The 18,495-nt window shown below is 43.5% G+C and overlaps 3 protein-coding genes across 3 annotated transcripts in view; 1 reads left to right on the forward strand and 2 right to left on the reverse strand.

Annotated features, from left to right (window-relative positions):
- Nucleotides 1–9,383, reverse strand: part of LOC119650713 (RNA pseudouridylate synthase domain-containing protein 2) — a 484,992-nt gene extending 475,609 nt beyond the window's left edge. The window contains exon 1 of the mRNA XM_038053723.1: nt 9,263–9,383. Within this exon, the coding sequence (XP_037909651.1) occupies nt 9,263–9,295 (33 nt within the window). The 5' untranslated portion in view covers nt 9,296–9,383. The remainder of the gene's footprint in view (nt 1–9,262) is intronic.
- Nucleotides 9,384–9,440: 57 nt separating this feature from the next.
- Nucleotides 9,441–10,323, reverse strand: LOC119651755 (sm-like protein LSM4). The gene is made up of 4 exons (XM_038055493.1): nt 10,205–10,323; nt 10,092–10,133; nt 9,921–10,019; nt 9,441–9,851 (listed from the first exon to the last, which is right to left on the reverse strand). Exons 1-4 carry the CDS (start codon nt 10,205–10,207, stop codon nt 9,570–9,572), a joined length of 426 nt encoding a protein of 141 aa, XP_037911421.1. The 5' UTR covers nt 10,208–10,323; the 3' UTR covers nt 9,441–9,569.
- A 213-nt stretch (nt 10,324–10,536) lies between these two features.
- LOC119651754 (transcription initiation factor IIB) lies at nt 10,537–12,378 on the forward strand. The gene is made up of 4 exons (XM_038055491.1): nt 10,537–10,763; nt 11,251–11,900; nt 11,960–12,081; nt 12,145–12,378. Exons 1-4 carry the CDS (start codon nt 10,747–10,749, stop codon nt 12,304–12,306), a joined length of 951 nt encoding a protein of 316 aa, XP_037911419.1. The 5' UTR covers nt 10,537–10,746; the 3' UTR covers nt 12,307–12,378.
- Nucleotides 12,379–18,495: the final 6,117 nt, after the last annotated feature.

Here is an 18,495-nt window from a genome sequence, read left to right on the forward strand (position 1 = left end):
GTGTCAGCCCTATCAGTCTTATTATAATCGACATAGCGAATGCTCTCATGACCATATACAGTTTTACCCTGGCTATGCTATCATAGACAGACTTGAAGTCGATGAAGAGATGATGCAACTGATGGCCAACCGTTTTTCCATTGTTTGCCACAGAAAGAAAATCTAATTGGTTACTGATTGGACTGCAGTGAACCCGCTTTGGTATGGCCGATGGTGTTCTGGGCGTATGGGCCATCCGACCAAGCCCGATAGCGGACATTATCTTATAGATGGCACTCAGCATCAGCATCCATTTTCCCCTTATAGATGCTACGAATGATTCTGGTATGGATGGCTTTAGGGTTCATTCTCACCTAATTGTCAGAGAAGCTTTGAGGTGATGTTGTTATTCGAGCCCGCAGCTCCATGCCAACGATATAGTGATCCTATGTTGCCCACCTATATGTTCTGAAATCCAAAGATGGCTCCGTTAGAACGTGGTCAATTTGGTTGAAGGTAAAATAGGTACTTCCAACAATCATTTCGTGCGACACTGGTAATTGGATAATCATGAGTCCGTGTCACTGGTAGTTTTATGCAAATTATGGGAGCCGACGGTTGACTCTTAAAGTCTCCAAGTATAATTTTGATATCATAATTGGGGCAAGTTTCGAGGGTTCGTTCTACTGCCGCGTAGACTGTATTGCCTCACAAACACAGAGTACATAGCCGTTCGATTGTTTTCAAAGCTGATAATAGCAGGTTTCATTTTTTGGCTGACTGGGAAACCTACTCCGAGCACATGATTTTTTGCATGGCCACTATAATATATGGTGTAGTGACTCTTTTCCAGGGAACCGGTCATTTCCATGGCATCTCTTGTAATGCTGTTATATCAGCCTCATAATGGAACAGAGTATCGGCTAACTGTTTGGCGGCTCGTTTTCTGTAAAGGGAGCGGACGTTCCATGAAAAAATCGGCAAATTGTTCGTTCGTTTTCGTTGTTCGGTCCATCGTTGTAAAATCTGAAGCTTCTTTCGTGGCTCCGTAACTTTAGTTTTCAATGCAACACCAACATCAAGTTGCGACTGTTCTGTGCAAATGTTTTTCCAGTGCAGTGGGAGTAGCACATGAAAAGTGACCGTCCCTGTTACTTGAAACTTTAAACGTCGTAATTGCTTCATTAATTACAGATTTATTAACATATCTGTACACGTGTCCAAGGAGAAACCCAGAAAGGAAAAGAAAAGGACATCGGGTGGTAAGCCTACCGACGTCCTCGAAGAAATCACGAAGCCATAGAGACTGGCAGAATCGAACAGGGAAGTGGACCTGCTTCCCACAGAAGAGGAGAACCCTTCTAGAACTCAATCCGGACATGGAAACGGAAGGAAGTGCCATATCGGGGGAAGAGAATAATGCTCCAACATTGGAGAAGAGCTCCAAGCACTAACGAAGCCGATGTCCAGCACCAAAATAGCCCACCATGCAAAGAATGCATCTACAGTAATTGCAAGGGCAAGCTCCAAGGATAATATTGGAATAATGCTGGCTCAAAAACCCTGGGTGTACCGGGGCTAGATTCGCAGCCTACAAGGAGGATGTATGCAGATAATTTGGGATTCCTCTTTTGAAAAACCAAAATTAAAATACATATATCTTTCAAAGTTTCTAGCTGGAGACCTCGTCCAAGTCGCACTGAAAGCCGGGGGAAAGAATTCAAGCGGCAGTCGTGGTACCCTAGTACTTCCCAAGAGACGACATTCGGATCCCATCGAAATTACTTGTTAGATTGACAAAGTTCTGGGAGAGTCGCTAACACTTTTTCTCGGCTACAATGCCAACGCCCACCATGAGGTTTGGGGAAGTAGCTACATCAACAGGTGAGTACCTTTTGGAATTCATATTCAGTACGAAGGGAACACACCAGCATTCGTGACCAGCACCAGACAAGAGATACTCGACATAACTCTAGGGAACACTCTGATGAGTGGCTAGGCCAAGAATTGGAGAGCATTGCATGAGCCCTCTATGTCGGATCAAAAAATAATCATACTCGTCATTGAAGGCAACTCGAAAGTAGATAGAATAATAAGGAATCCCAGGATAACAGGCTCCTACATAAAACACATGAGTAACGATACATCAGGAGCGAAATAGACCTATATACAATGGTGGAGGGGTTCAACAGAGTCGGTCATTATGCATATGAGGCCAGCTGTCCAGCTAAAACAGTTAAGTCACCAAGGGATGTACCCTTTTGGAATAGGAACCTAACCAGAATGACAGTAGTAGTACGAAAACTCTTCAAACTCTTCAACCGGACGAAACAAACCGGGGATTGGCCGAGGTACAAAAACGTACTGACTGCGAAGGGATTGAAAGAACCACAGAAGCAACCAGGCTATACAAAGCTATAGCCAAAGGCGGGGCAATATCGTCTGTCTGTCCTGAGAAAAAGGATGGAACATTTACCAAGAATGAAGAGGACAGAGTATCACTGCTTCTCAGAACTCATTTCCCGGAGTCCCACCCCACGGCGACAACATTCTGCCTGACACTTCAATAATGAATAAAACGTGAAGAAAAGAAAACTAGAAACTAGCAAAAGAAGTATGCTCGGAAGCTAAGGTACGGTGAGCAGTTGGAACTTTTAAACCACTCACCCGTAGTGGATGGTATCTTCCCAGCATTAATTCAGAGAGGCCTAGAAATCATCTTAAAATCTCTTCTAAGGGTGGTAAGGGGCAGCATAGGATCCTCTTCACCGTAAATCATTCAAAGCAATTTGACTAACATCGTTCGTATTCAAAACGGTGGAGAAAGTCATAGACAACTATATTAGAACGTCGTATTGCGTAATCCCTACAATACCGTTACTGGGCAGGACGATCAACTGAAACATTGTAAAGTGTAATCCTCTACATCACTGTCAACCCGCTTACCGGGCAGGACGGTCAATTGAAACTGCTCTATATCAGCTGACAGATGTATTACGGGATGCCATAGAGACAAAAGAAATAGCACTGTGTGCGTTTTCGGATATCGAAAGAGCATTCGACAACACATCGCACACAGAGATACAAGATGCCCTGATCCGCAAGAGAGTGGGAAACACCCTGGCATTCTGGATGGGCAAAATGCTAGAAAGCAGGCAAATAGAAATATCGACAGGTACAAATTCTATTGTCATGAAGACTACTCAAGGTTGTCCATAGGGCGGGGTTATATTGCCGCTTATGTGGAGTGTGGTAGTGGACGAAATCCTGGAAGTACTAATAAATACTGGAATACAAGTTCAGGGTTACGCGGACAACATTGTTTTAATCTGTAGGGGCAAATATGAAGATACCCTAATGGTTACTAGTGCCTGGTGCACGAAGGTGGGACTGCGGATCAATCCAGCCAAAAACGCCCTAGTACCATTCACTAAGGGGAGTAAGCTTGATTACCTTAAAGCCATAAGATTACATGATATGAAGGCGAAACGAGAAACAGAGATATATACTGCAATAGTAAGGCCAATGATTACCTATGAAGCGGTATTCTGGGCAGAAGGAACCGAACTCAGCACACAAGCTCCAAAGGCTGGCTTGCGTGTGTATCAGTGGGGCAATGAGAACATGCCCAACGTCATCCCTGCAGGTCCTTCTGGGATTAACCACTCTCCAGCTGCCCATACAGATGCAGACAAGGAGGGCAATAATCTGGATGGCCGGCAGTATCAGTGAGGCGGGGAGCTGCCTAAATCGAAGGAAGACTCACTTTCATAAGAAGTTTAAAGCACGTTGGAATAACAAGGCAAACTGGGAGAACGTGGCCGCGACATACGGCTTAGACCAGCAACTGATTACTTGGTACACTGACAGATCCCTCACAGCAGAGGGAGCGGGTGTCGGTGTCATTGGTCCAAGGGAAATGTACTTCGAGCCAATGGGCAGGTACACTAGCATATTCCAGGCGGAAATATACGCCATAGACAGATGTGCCTCCTGTAATCTTCAAAGCAGCTACAGGGGCAGAACATTGTTATTCTCACCGATAGCCAAGCAGCGATTAATGCACTTAGGTCAAACCAGGTAAACTCTAAACTGGTATGGAAATGCCTTGAGAGAATGAATACACTCGGCTTTTAATTGTCCACTAGTCCTTCCAATGCTCCGCCGCACAACTCCGGCGGAGGCGAATTGCCGCTACTCGAAATCCTTATGGGAATGATTGAACGGAACAACTCCTATGTTGCCTCGATAATCGATGTAATGCTGCAAATCTCTCGAAGAGGCGAATTTTCGCTACTCGAAATCCGTCCTTTAAAGTCTGGATACTCTGGGTTCCAGGCTATGCTGGGTTAGGAAACAACGAGCGGACGAACTAGCCAAGAAGAAAGCAGAGACGCCTTTACACGGACCAGAACCTTTCTGTGGAATCGGAAACGGTTTCATGGCTATGACACTAAGAAATGAAGACGAACGGTTGAGGGAACTATACTAGGCGGGCCTACCAGGGATGGAGCAGTCCAGGGTGCTTATTGGGAGATACGAACCCATGCGCACAAAAGGTTGCTTAAACCTCACCGAAAACAACCTTCGAAGCTAAGGATATCTACGGACACTGCCTGCAGGTTTTGTGCGAAGTGTGATGAAATCTCTATACACGTCCTGGGAGAGTGTCCGACACTTGTGCAAAGTAGGTCGAGGCATCTGGGAGAACACTTAATACCAGATGGAAAGTTGAAAGATCTGGAAGTAGGGAATATACTGAAGTTCCAGACGGTTATAGGCTTGCTTGAAATACTATGATTAATAAGTAGACTATAACTAGTAAAAGGGGCGCAATAGTTCTTTAAGGACGCGGTGCGACTTTCCCTTAACAGAATAGTAATGACATACCGTGAGATTGAGGCATCCTTGGACCAAACTACCAAATACAACAAAATACAATTTTGCATGAACACTTTGATATAAAAAAAATGCTCTCGTTAGATATCTAAAAATTTGACAATCTTCCAAAAAAGACTCGCGTCACTTAGTGCAAAAAAATGCTCAAAAAATACAATCGCGGTGGTGGATCAAACAAAACAACAATCGACTGAATGGGGCTTCCAAGATGAAAAAAATTCAACAAAAGTTACTTGAGCAAGGAGCACTGCCCTGCAAATAGTCGCCTGTTTTTTCGGAAAGCTGGACATGTGGCTACAGTGCCGTCAACGAATCATAAGACCGTCAACGAATCGTAAGATCGTCAATTCCGAATGACACACAACCATTTATTTGCCCGAAGTGTTTGATCAAATAAGAAAAAATAAGCGCATTCGAAGAATAATTCTTCATCATGAAAATGCGAGCTCTACCACATCCCATGAAGTAACTGAATATTTGACCAGTCAAAACATTGAATTAATGGGTCTTCCAGTGTACACTGCTGACTTACAACCCAATGGCTTCTTTGTATTCTACGTGGTCAACGTCCGAAGAAGCAGTTGAAACGCTCAACAAGCATGTTTTTATAAACCTCTTTCTGCCCAACCGCATCTCTGTAGGTTCTTTCAGGATTGACCAGCTCTCCATCTGCACATACAGATGCAGGCAAAGAGGGTTACCTTCGGAATTCCAGGACTACCCGTGAGGGAGGTACCTAAATCGAAGGAAAATTTTTATCCTTTCTAGGTGACATCCCGAATTACTGATCATCATCATCATCAACGGCGCAACAACCGGTATCCGGTCTAGGCCTGCCGTAATAAGGAACTCCAGACACCCCGGTTTTGCGCCGAGGTCCACCAATTCGATATCCCTAAAAGCTGTCTGGCGTCCTGACCTACGCCATCGCTCCATCTTAAGCAGGGTCTGCCTCGCCTTCCTTTTCTACCATAGATATTGCCCTTATAGGCTTTCCGGGTGGGATCATCCTCATCCATACGGATTAAGTAACCCGCCCACCGTAACCTATTGAGCCGGATTTTATCCACAACCGGACGGTCATGGTATTGCTCATAGATTTCGTCATTGTGTAGGCTACGGAATCGCCCATCCTCATGTAGGGGGCCAAAAATTCTTTAGAGGATTCTTCTCTCGAACGCGGCCAAGAGTTCGCAATTTTTCTTGCTAAGAACCCAAGTTTCCGAGGAATACATGAGGACTGGCAAGATCGTCGCCTTGTACAGTAAGAGCTTTGACCCTATGGTGAGACGTTTCGAACGGAACAGTTTTTGTAAGCTGAAATAGGTTCTGTTGGCTGACAATAACTGTGCGCGGATTTCATCATCGTAGCTGTTGTCGGTTGTGATTTTCGACAATAGATAGGAGAAATTATCGACGGTCTCAAAGTCTCTATCTTTATTCTTTCCGTTTGACCAGTGCGGTTTGATGTTGTTGGTTGGTTGGTTTTTGGTGCTGACGTTGCCACCATATACTTTGTCTTGCCTTCATTGATGTGCAGCCCAAGAGCTCGCGCCGCCTGCTCGATCTAAATGAAGGCAGTTGTATGTCTCGGGTCGTTCTTCCCATCATGTCGATTCCGCCAGCATAGGCCAGTAATTGGGTAGACTAAAAGAGGATCGTACCTCTTGCATTTACCTCAGCATCACGAATCACTTTCTCGAGACCTAGGTAAAAGAGGACCCATGATAGGACATCCCCTTGTCGTAGACCGTTGTTGATGTCGAGTGGTCTTGAGAGTGATCCTGCTTCTTTTATTTGGCCTCGACTGGCTATGCTATCATAGGCGGCTTTAAAGTCAATGAAGAGATGGTGCATTCCAACAGTTTTTCCATCGCTTGCCGCACAGAGAAAATCTGATCTGTTGCTGATTTGCCTGGAGTGAAGCCTCTTTGGTATGGGTCAATGATATTCTGGGCGTATGGGGCTATCCGGCCTAGCAAGATAGCGGAGAATATCTTATAGATGGTACTCAGCAACGTGATACCTCTATTATTGCTGCACTGTGTGATATCTCCCTTTTTATGTATGAGACAGATATTGCCTACTGATACCAAGGGATAATTTCGATAAGAATTTTGAAACACGTTGGATCACCAGGTCAAACTGGAAGAGGGTGGTATTGGCATACGACTTAAACCAACTTATTACCTGGTACAGATCTTTTACGGCAGAGAGAGCAGCACTGGGCTCAAGAACTGGCAATTTTTCTTGCTAAGAACCCAAGTCCCGAAGGAATACATGAGGACTGGCAAGATCGTCGCCTTGCACAGTAAGAGCTTTGACCCTATAGTCAGACGCTTGGAGCGAAACCAACAACCGTGCGTGAATTTCATTGCCATAGCTGTTGTCTGTTGTGATTTTCGACAATAGGTAGGAGACGTTATCAACGATCTCAAAGTTGTAGTCTCCTATCTTTATTATTCTCGTTTGACCAGTGCGATTTGATGTTGTTGGTTGGATGGTTTTTGGTGCTGATGTTGGCACGTTTCGTTTTCCATTCATTAATGTGCGACCCAGAATCTCGCGCCATCTGTTCGATCTAAATGAAGACACTCTGTACGCCTCGGGACGTTCGATATCGTCAGCATAAGCCAGTAGTTGGGTGGTCTTAAACAAGATGGTGCCTCTCGCATTTACCTCAGAATCACGGACCACATTTTTCAAGATCTGGTGCACGATAGGACATCTGCTTGTTTAAGACCGTTGTTGATATTGACATGACATGGCGACGCTATAGGCGGCCTTGAAGTCGATGAAAACATGGTGCAACTGATGGCCATATTCCAACAGCTTTTTCATCGTTTGCCGCAAAGAGAAAATCTGATCTGTTGCTGATTTGCCTGGAACGAAGCCTCTTTGGTACGGCTCAATGATGTTTTGAGCCTATGGGGCTGTCCGACCTAGCAATATAGCGGAGAAAGATGGTACTCACCAATCTGATGCCTCTATGGATATGATCTATGGCTGGGATCATTGGTCCAAGGAAAACACATTTTGAAATATACGCCATAGACAGATGTGCCCCCTTCACCCTCGAAAGGAACTTCTCGGAAGGAACTATAGGGAGCAGAACATTGCTATTCTAACAATCAAAAGGCTCTTAAGGCACTTAAGCCCTACCAGGTAAATTCCAAACTGGTTTGGGAATGCCTTAACAGACGGAACATGCTCGGCTCGTACAATAAGGACTGGATACTCTGGGTTCCAGGCCGCATTGGGTTAGAAGGTAATGACGCAACGGACGAGCAGGCCAGGAAAGGAACAGTAATGGCACTATATGGGCCAGAGCCATTCTGTGTAGTCGGAAATGGGTTCATGGCAACGACTTTGAAAAAGGTGGCGAATTTACCAGGAATAGAACAGTCCAGGGTGTTCATGGGGGGATACGAACCCAAGCGCTCCAAGATTGTTTAAATCTCACCAAGAAGAACCTACGAATCATAATGGCAATACTCACTGGTTAATACATGCTAAACTGTCGCTTAAGGTAGCTAGGAGTATCTATGGACAGTATCTGTAAATTCTGTGTGAAAAGTGATGAAACCTCCACACACGTTCTGGGACAATGTCTGGTACTTGGGCAAATTAGGTTCTGGCATGTGGGAGCATACATAATACCAGGTGTACTATAACCAGTAAGCGCACACAATAGTTCTTTTAGGACCCAATGCCACATCCCTTGACGATACTATTATTATTACTCGAAAACTTCTAGCTTCCGGCGATATTTGCCTACGATGTCATCGGGGTATCCCAGCCAGCCTGATATTATTTCGCACAGAGCACTTCGTCAACGTAGTCGTGTTGATTGTAATCGTGTCCATTATCCCAGGACAGCCGATGAGAATATCACCACAAAAACATGACGCAAAACAAGTTCCCGGGAAGTCCTGGAGCAGGCTGGAACATATTTTTAAAAATCGACAACGGCAGTATGTAAATGTGCTTTGCGCGCTACGCCCCATTTAGGGGTGGAAAGCTATCAAATATAACGGTTTAGTAGCAATGAGTTTTACTCCGTGAATTAACTTCTGAGCTTCATTACAGACTGGTAGGAGTTACTTGCCGGGCAGTGGAGTGCACCTGGTTCACACAGGTTCACAGGCTATTGCCTGAATATACCAACCCAAATGATGTGAATTTTCAAATTAGCGAGAAAAAGCAAACATACAAATGAGGCAGAATTATAAGAAGAGAACCATTATATGCGGGAAACCATTTTAATTTCGACTCAATCACTAGCGCGGGTTTAATGTCCTACAAGGAAACCAACGTGACACTGAAATCGGCGTCGTCCTTCGCCATAAATGCAATTGTGAAAGAGACCGTGCAGTTTACTTACAATCAGTTTTCCGAGAAGTACCCGTCCGGTCATCTAAACGTGCCTTATAAGGAGGAATTCCCGCTTTCTTGAAAATCCGCGCCTCGAGTCCACACAGTCTCCACAACAACTTTGAGGTTAGTCGTAAACACAAGCTGACACTTGCCGAATCAGCTGTTGCGCGAATGCAAAAACAAACTTCAGCTTGAAATATTTTATTAAATAGTCGGAATAACATACTAAGCTCAATCACATTGAATCAGAACTTGCTTAAAATAGAATTCAACACTTTACAAGCCATTCATACAGGGGGGTCGGAGCAGGCGAATCATTTGATCTTGTTTCCCTGGGCAAGGGGTCGGTTGCCTTGCGAGGACGCCCGTCCGGCGCCTCCGCCGCGGTTGGCGAAGGTGTTCCTGCCTCCAGATCGACCCCGCTGGTTTTGTCCACCGCCGCCAACCCCTCCGCGGGGCTTCATTTCCGCACGGTTCCGTGACTTCACTTGGGCGTCCTCCTTAACCATGTCGATCACTTCGTCCGGGATGCGGAGGTACTTTATCGTGCTCCCACGGATATAGCACTCTGGCATTCGCCAGAAACGGTCTCCGTCCTAGGAGGGAAATAAATTCAATGTCAACTACGCCCAGATCGGAAAGATATTGCCAAGCATAATCCGTACCTTTGACGTGCAGATTACGTCCCGCAAGTTGATATTCATCCAAGTATCGCAGCTCACCAAGTGACCGTTGTATGTCTCCCCATTTTTAAGCTCAACCAACTAAAACGATTTCGGCAACGAATGAGAGATTTGTAAACAAATGAACGCCGGTAACGGCCAGGCTATACTCACCATTGGATGGCTCTGCGCAGTCTTCAGTAGTGACAATGGTAGCTGAAATCATATTTGTCGTTTATCGAACTTAGAATTATGCAGTTTCAAGAGTTATTATTAGGCACACTCACCATTTTGCCAATTATTTAATCCACGCAGAATTGGTTAACTTCTCGTCCTGTCAGTTAAACGAAAACAATATGACCATGACAGTTTCGAAATTCCACTTTCGAATGCATATTGATGGCAACACCACTTGAATACATACAGTGCTAGCAGGTAGATGGCGACCACGCTTTGATAGCATTAACTTAAAAGAAACTCCTAAAATACCCTTAAAAACCCACCCTAATGATTTATTGATTATTTTCATATAGAATTCCCAATAATAATACCAACCTCTTAACGTATTTTAGGGAAAACAGATCAGCCACTCCCCGGGTAACTCAGTCCATAACTGAACGATGGGGAGAACTCGTCAATCACCTTTCGTACTGTCAACGCGCGTTTTCAATTCGCGACGGCGAAAACATCAAAACACAAGGAAACTTTTGTATACAAAGCGATCATTTGCATTGCTGAGACTGTGATTTATCAATAGATTTACAGGGAACAACTACGATTAAGTGCTAGCGAGTAAATTACATCAAAGCTTCTATTAATTCTCGCGGCGATGGCGAGCTCTTCAAGGTAATTTCGAGCGAACTCCGGGGTAAATCCACGACGCGTAAAAGATGTAGAAAATGCCGTGGGCCTTTGGGCAGCAACTGCGTGCTTCATAATGGTCACTATTGCACCAATTAAAGGTGTTTCGCTTTTATGTTGCGTAATTTGCAAACTCCCAACTGTCCAAGGTTCTCAAATCGATTGCGGGAAATGTGCTCGCCACTTCCCCCGTGAAATCTGAGCGTCTTCATCTGATTTCCTTACGTTGCTCAATTGTAGCTTCCCAGCAGTTTCGTTTTACTTAAACATAATTACGTCACCCCTTGTAATTCTTCCACATATTTCTGCCAAACAACTTTCTCGGGAAGTTCACTCAGACCCAACTGGGCTTACGTAAACTCCGGTGATCGGCAGATTACTGAAGCAGCGAGTGCGGCTTATAAGTGGCGACGGGCTGCAAAACCAGTCGCAGTAATAAAATGTGTTAACACCTTTTTTCCCCTCGTTTCAGACCAGACGCTTCGAACAGGGTGTGCTGTTATGCCCATCCCGAAGCCCCGCTCATCGAGGACTACAGAGCGGGAGACATGATCTGCTCCGAGTGTGGCCTTGTTGTCGGCGACCGTGTGATCGATGTCGGCTCTGAGTGGCGTACATTCAGCAACGAGAAGAACGGGGTGGATCCCTCTCGTGTGGGTGGACCAGAAAACCCCCTACTGAGCGGTGGCGATCTTTCAACAATGATTGGACCCGGGACGGGGTCTGCTTCCTTCGACTCCTTTGGAACGCCAAAATACCAGAACCGACGTACAATGAGCAGCTCAGACCGTGCCTTGATTTCAGCATTCAAAGAAATCTCGACGATGGCGGACCGAATCAACTTGCCAAAGACCATAGTCGACCGCGCTAACAATTTGTTCAAGCAAGTGCACGACGGCAAGAACCTGAAAGGGCGTTCGAATGACGCCAAGGCGTCTGCATGCCTGTACATTGCGTGTCGCCAGGAAGGAGTGCCTCGTACCTTTAAGGAGATTTGCGCGGTCAGCAAGATCAGCAAAAAGGAGATCGGCAGATGTTTCAAGTTGACGCTGAAGGCCTTGGAGACGTCTGTCGATCTGATCACAACCGCGGACTTCATGTCCCGTTTCTGCGCTAATTTAGGTGAGCCCCGGAACACGCAGTTCGGTATCGTGATACTCAAAGGAACGCTTTTCTTTCAGATCTGCCAAATATGGTTCAAAGAGCAGCAACACATATCGCAAAGAAGGCCGTCGAAATGGACATAGTCCCTGGACGCTCGCCGATCTCAGTTGCGGCCGCGGCTATCTACATGGCATCACAGGTTCGTAGAGGATGTTCCCACTCCTCGAAGTAAATCTCTTACGAAATCCTTACTTTTTTGCAGGCGTCAGAACACAAACGCAGCCAGAAGGAAATCGGAGACATCGCTGGCGTTGCGGACGTGACGATACGACAGTCGTACAAGCTCATGTACCCGCACGCGTCCAAATTATTTCCGGAAGATTTCAAGTTCACTACGCCCATCGAGCAGCTCCCCCAGATGTAGAGCGGTCGCGGGAAACTGTAATCTTTTGCTAAAGTTCCGTTCGTTTGTAATAAACGTTGTATGGTCGTTTCATTTCGATTTTTTCTTGTGTCGTATTAGCCCCGGCGTTTGAGTATTCCCGTTCGTAGTGCGTAAGAAAGCGACTTAATACTATTTTTTAAACCGATTACTACTTAAGCAACCGATAGACTTTATTATTATTGTTGTAGCCTGCCAGAGATGGTTTGTAATATATTTGTGCAATTAGACGAATTTCATTATAAAATAGGCTCAAACACGCTGGCCGTCTTTCATTTGCACGCAGTTCGTGGAAGTGCGTAAGGGGACCCTCAGACTAACAACTTGGTGGCCGGACAATCTACAAACAGTCGCAGGTTGGGGAGCAAGTTCCAGTTGTTCGCTCAAGTTGCGACAGTGGCTGTAAGAATATAAAAAAATATTGGTATTTGTAGTCGGAGGCCTTGCTTGTAACATGTGTGAGCTTAGTATGGTAAAACAACAACAGCCGCTCGACATGGGGCGGAATTTAAATTTTTTATGCTTCTAGCCGTAAGACACCAGCAGGCTCCCTAGAGGCAGTTCAGCGGGTCCCCATACAGAGGGATTCAACTAAAACTAATAATCGCGATATGGTGGGTGACGGCTCCAAGGAGCGTCGTTTTGATCCCACAAACTCCTGACCCTGACTGCTTTGAAAAGAACAAGAGAGGGGCGAATCCATCCGACTCAGGTCTTCAGAGCCAGCGTTTACGAACCTTCATCTCCCACCCTACAACTAGGGTTGGTCCCCAAATTGACTCTAACTAGAAGTGAGCAACCTCAAAAGAAATACCTGAGAGTTTCTCCCCCCACTCCGCATCTTCGACAACGTGAATCGTAGGACACGGCGGGTCTGAGAGCATGATCTCCTGTGGGCTAAGGCTCCGTACAAACCTCTGTAGGCATTTCCACCCATTTGGTCAAAAGCACTTACTATAGAAGACCCAAATTTTCCTAAGCCAATGATGAGCCTTCGCCGCCTGAAATCACATACTATTAAGGGCCATTTGTGTGAAGGCCATTTTTTTGCCTTTTTTTGAAAAATTATTTTGGAGGACTGGATAAAGATAGAAACGTTATTTTTTCACCATATGTTTACTGATATCTCTAGTACATGTGACCAATTTTTCAGCTTGATATCGTAACTAGTTTTCGGAATACGTGTCAATTTATGCACCCATCTCCAAAAAAAGGTGTTTTTCTGCTGCCACGCTGGAGGGCGCTGTATTTATTTGAAGAAAAAAACTAAACGGAATTTTAATGTGGACAATATTCCACGGTCCGCAAACTAGGATAATTAGAACATATTAAAAGGTAAATTTTTGGTGGGCTTTTAAACTGAATTTTTTGGATTTTGGTGTTTTTATACGGCGTTTTTTATGAATAAAAAAAAAACGACCCGTCCGGTTGCAATTATCCTAGTTTGCGGACCGTAGAAATGTGTATTAAAGAAGTCGTGAAAATTTCAAAGAATTTGGTTGCATAGATTTTGAGCTATGGTGGCAGCCGATTTTCAAGATGCAGTTTCGAGAAAAACGCATTTGAAAATTTAAATGTGGTTATCAACAGTAAAATTTTAACTCACCATTAATCCGCTATACCTGGTCCATAGAGAGCACCCTCCGTTTCTTCAAAAAAGTCTTGTAAGGCCGATCCTATCCAGTTCTTCTGTAGCTTCCGCTTTGTGCCATTTGCACCAACTGTCCTCGCCTGCTGGACATTTTTTATGCTGAGGATTTTCGTCTGTAGATCATTTGTGGAAGGAAGTTGCCCAAATTTCTTGCTTCATTCCTTCTATCGAATTTAACTGTAGACGAATAGCTAGCCCAAAAAATGTAGTGAGGTCGTTAATAACCTTATCAGTAAGTTTTCCAGCCTCTTTTCCACCAATGCCTTTGCGATTCTTCTTTGCATTTCTAAGCCGCGTTCCCATTCTTTTCTCGACATGTCCTACGCATTCCTTTTTTACTACTACGTATATTTTATTATTTGAAGAAATTTGCAGAAATACCGGAGAAAACTCCAGCAAAATCCAATATACAATATACAAAACTTGTCGCAATTGGAACATCCATGTTCATGCTTGCTAAAAGTTTCTTTGCTGATGTTGATGCGAAGTCCTTTTTTTTTTCTGATAAGTATCGATTCCCATGAAATATTCTTTTTTAATTTTAAATTTTTAAATTTTAACGTTAAAGCGATATCCCTTCGTACGATCCATTTAAAAAAATCACTGAACACACAAACAGCATAATACTTTCAACAAAATATAACTGAGTATAGCTTGAAAACCTTTCAGTGCTCACTCTAGACTGGATATAATTCTCAGATAAAAAACTAACAGGTAAAAAAAGATTCGATGCTTTTTCTCATCGAGTACTCTAGCCGCGGCTGCAGACTCATTACCTATTTAACACTGTAATTTCTGAACAACCCGGAATATCGGAAAATCCCTTTGCCCACATATTCTCCACTATATTAAGTAGTGGGAGTGAATTCCATCCTTGAGAGTAGCTAGCAGGATGCCGACTGCGTAGACCGACAAACTGTCAAGAGCAGAACTCTGTCAGCCCGCGCATGTCCCTCTACACGCTTAAGGCCGGAAACCCTGAGCAGGGTATTTTGAGGGTACCCTCAGTCTCTCCAGCGCGTCTCTGCACTGCTTCACCAGCTCGGAGGCAGTGTTGCGCATATTTGTATTCGTAAATACGAATAAATTCGTACGATGATTTTCTATTTTGGTATTTATATAAGTGGCCTTAATAATCTGTCATGCTGTACGTATATATAGTGGAGTTGGACTCAATATCCAATAAGACAATTAAAGGCGAAAGATATTTTCAAGCCTGAAGAATTATTTTGAGGTTGTGTCAGAAATGTCTCTGCCTGTATCAGATGAACAAATGTCTGTTTCACATATCCTATGTCAGGCAAATATCTGAGCCAGCCTCAGAAAATAGGCAGACAGATGCCTGTGTCTGGAGTAAACAAGTGGTTGGGCAATCGACTCACACAGTACGTGCATATAAACTACTTACGAAATACGGATTAAGCGACCCGCCCACTGTAATCTATTGGGCTGGATTTTATCCACAACCTGACGGTCATGGTATCGCTGATAGATTTCGTCGTAATTTTCGATCCTAGGTAGGAGAAATTATCAACGGTTTCAAAGGTGTAGTCTTCTATCTTTATTCTTCCCGTTTGACCAGTGCGGTTTAATGTTGTTGGTTGGTTGGTTTTTGGTGCTGACGTTGTCACCATATACTTTGTCTTACCTTCATTGATGTGCAGCCCAAGATCTCGCGCCGCCTGCTCGATCAGGATGAAGGCGCACATATATTAGTGCGCATCTCAATTCATCATTTCGGTTTGCAACCGACACGCTTTTTTAGAAATTACAAACAACCGACCAAATATTCCATTTCAGATCATCTATGTGCGAACTGCAAGAGGTTTTGTTGCAATTCGTGTATATATATGTGCATATTCGCAAGCGTGTTGAGTGCAAACCGACATTACAAATTGAGATGCACACAAATATATGTATGCACTGCGAGTGAACTATGTGTGATGTGACGGGTTCAAATTTTTTTTTTGCTATTTTCAAACGGTTTATTTTTTGAGAGAAAAAAACAGAAATTTGGATGAAATTTTTAATTTTTTAATCAACATGAAATTCTCTATAGAATGAACCACAGTTGCCAAAAAATTACAAAATGGCGGCTATTTTTTCAAATTTTTCGGTTTTTGACGCCAGAAAACCTGATGTAAATCAAAATATTTAGCACCCATCTCTGTCTCCGAGGTACATTCTATTGCTTCGAGTGTGTACAATAACATATTAAAATTTCAAAGAGAACGGTCAAGTGCTTTTCCTTAATCACCCACGCCTACCTACAAACCATTGCTTTGAGAAAAACCCGATTAAAAATTTATAACAGTTTTAACAGTAGTGACTTTTCAGTACAGAAACCGAATCATAACCAGCAAAACTAGTTTCCAAAATATTCCTTTCGATTAAACAACATGTTAACAAAACGAGAATGTGTAACTTAAACATTAAAAGCAGACGTTTCGATATTAAGAAGCTCAAAATGCGGCTTTGACCTGCACTGGCTACTCATTTTTAAAATCGATTATAACTTTCATATTTTTACCACAAATTTTCGGATGTATTTTCAACCAAAATCAATCATAAAAAAATAAAAATTTACAAAAGTTGATTTACATAAATATGCGTATTTCGTAAGTGGCAATTTTTTATATGCATATATACAGTAGTGTCTGCTTCAGCCACAGACATCTGTCTGCCTGTTGTCTGATACAGACTGTCTGCTGCAGAAGCAGACATTCAGGCAGGCTCAAACATTTGTCCGATGTAGAAGCAGACTTTGTATCAAAGAGGTATTTATGTAAAACAGGCATTTATCTGGCGCAGACATTTATCTGTCTGATGACTGATACACACACAGCAATTTGGCTGACAAAAGCAGAAGAAGAAGAATATGTCTTTGCTTTCAAGTGCTTTCTCTTCAGGAAACAATTCTTCAGGCTTGGAAATATCTTTCGAATTCATATGTACACACTTTTTTGTTTACACCTGCAACGTCTTATTTCCTTATTGGATATTAAGTCCGACTCTACCATGCATACCTATAAAATGATCGGATTAGTAACGTGATAATATTCGCTATCAAGGTGAACTACTATTATTGGAAATCGCACAGCAAAATTTCTCTTAAGACTCGTGTAATCCGTGGCAATGCCTAGATTTCCCGAGCTACTTCGTCTAGGATGTTACTATGGTCATAAGGCTTTGTTGTTTAACATCTGAACTCACGTAATCTGACAGCACTGCCCGCGACAACATATTTAATGTGGTGGTTCAGGGGGAGGAGGTGCACAAGTGCATTCGGGGCATCTGCCGGGCAGAACTGCAGATCTTAGGAACATGACACAACAGAACCGTTCATTAGGATGGGATGAATCACGGCTGCCATCCAAAGAACCATCCTCGGCCGAAAACCTCATTTTCTTCTTACGTTCGCTTTGGTATGCTTCTATCCGGTTCGTTTACTAATACGCAACATAATTCTTTTTCACATTTAGTTTCCTTAACGTGTCCCTTACTCTCTTTCCAATTTTAAATTAGATCAACTTGTGTGTGTGTGAGGTACCTGAGCCTTTGACCCTAATGGTCCATTGTGCTCGATACCCCGTCTAACGGAATATCCCGGATTCATTTATGTATCACTGGATTTTTGTTAGTGAATGTGATTCTACCTGCTGCAGTTGGAACAAATCAACATCAAAAATAAATGGTAGGTCCATAGGCATCCATATAGAAAATGTTCCGTAGATCCCGTTTCCTCATTACCGGATGGACACGTATCATCTTGGAGAATCCCAACCTGAACACATGTCCACTAGTGAATTATGGCCAGTCAGAGTGCCCACAATGTTTCTGCAGGTTTTCCAATGTTTCTACATTGTAAACTCTGCAGTATATTTGTTTGGTTATGACAGTTAAAGGTTGGTGTGTCTATTAGCATGAAGGCTCTGCCACCTGCCATTATAGGAAGCTTGTTCCCAGTTTTTGATAGCTATATTAGTCAATGCTACTGACACCCTGCTGGTCCCAGTTCGGGCATGGAGGAAATTGAATCCGCTTATATTAAGGCATCAAAGATTCAATTTCACTCTACTCCACAGTGGCAAGGTACCCAAAGCAGTTCTACCGTATTGAATCTAAAAATCAAGTTCGGTTGATTTCGACATTCCTCAATGATTTTTGAAGCGATCAAAGAATGGTTCAAAGCTCCTCAACGCAGATTAACTATTGATACAGATTGCAATGTAAGTACCTGCCGTTCACACGTTCGTCAATCACCCAGCCTGAAAGATCATAGGCTCCTGTTCCAGAAGCCTGTTCCGTTTTTCGGTATGGAAGACTCAGTATATATTGTCACGCATTCTTCTGGTTCTTTCCAGATTACTCTACGTTTAGGGACAGGCATTGTGAAAACAGGATTCAGTTCTTCCAATAATTCTCTCAATGCTCTGTGCCCTCACGTCTGTTATTTCCCATAGATGTTATCGAACTAGACTATGAGCTACCCTCATTGTACTGCTTTGATTAAACAAATC

Source organism: Hermetia illucens, chromosome 3 (genome assembly GCF_905115235.1).
Source record: "Hermetia illucens chromosome 3, iHerIll2.2.curated.20191125, whole genome shotgun sequence".
NCBI classification, from domain to species: Eukaryota; Metazoa; Arthropoda; class Insecta; order Diptera; family Stratiomyidae; genus Hermetia; species Hermetia illucens.

What these genes read in the sequence shown, in the direction of transcription:
- LOC119651755 (XM_038055493.1), bottom strand. An exon ending in CTGCGCAGAGCCATCCAATG is followed by an intron (nt 10,020 to 10,091) that starts GTGAGTATAGCC and finishes AAATCGTTTTAG; the next exon opens with TTGGTTGAGCTTAAAAATGG. An exon ending in ACGTAATCTGCACGTCAAAG is followed by an intron (nt 9,852 to 9,920) that starts GTACGGATTATG and finishes TTTCCCTCCTAG; the next exon opens with GACGGAGACCGTTTCTGGCG.
- LOC119651754 (XM_038055491.1), top strand. An exon ending in CCGTTTCTGCGCTAATTTAG is followed by an intron (nt 11,901 to 11,959) that starts GTGAGCCCCGGA and finishes CTTTTCTTTCAG; the next exon opens with ATCTGCCAAATATGGTTCAA. An exon ending in CTATCTACATGGCATCACAG is followed by an intron (nt 12,082 to 12,144) that starts GTTCGTAGAGGA and finishes ACTTTTTTGCAG; the next exon opens with GCGTCAGAACACAAACGCAG.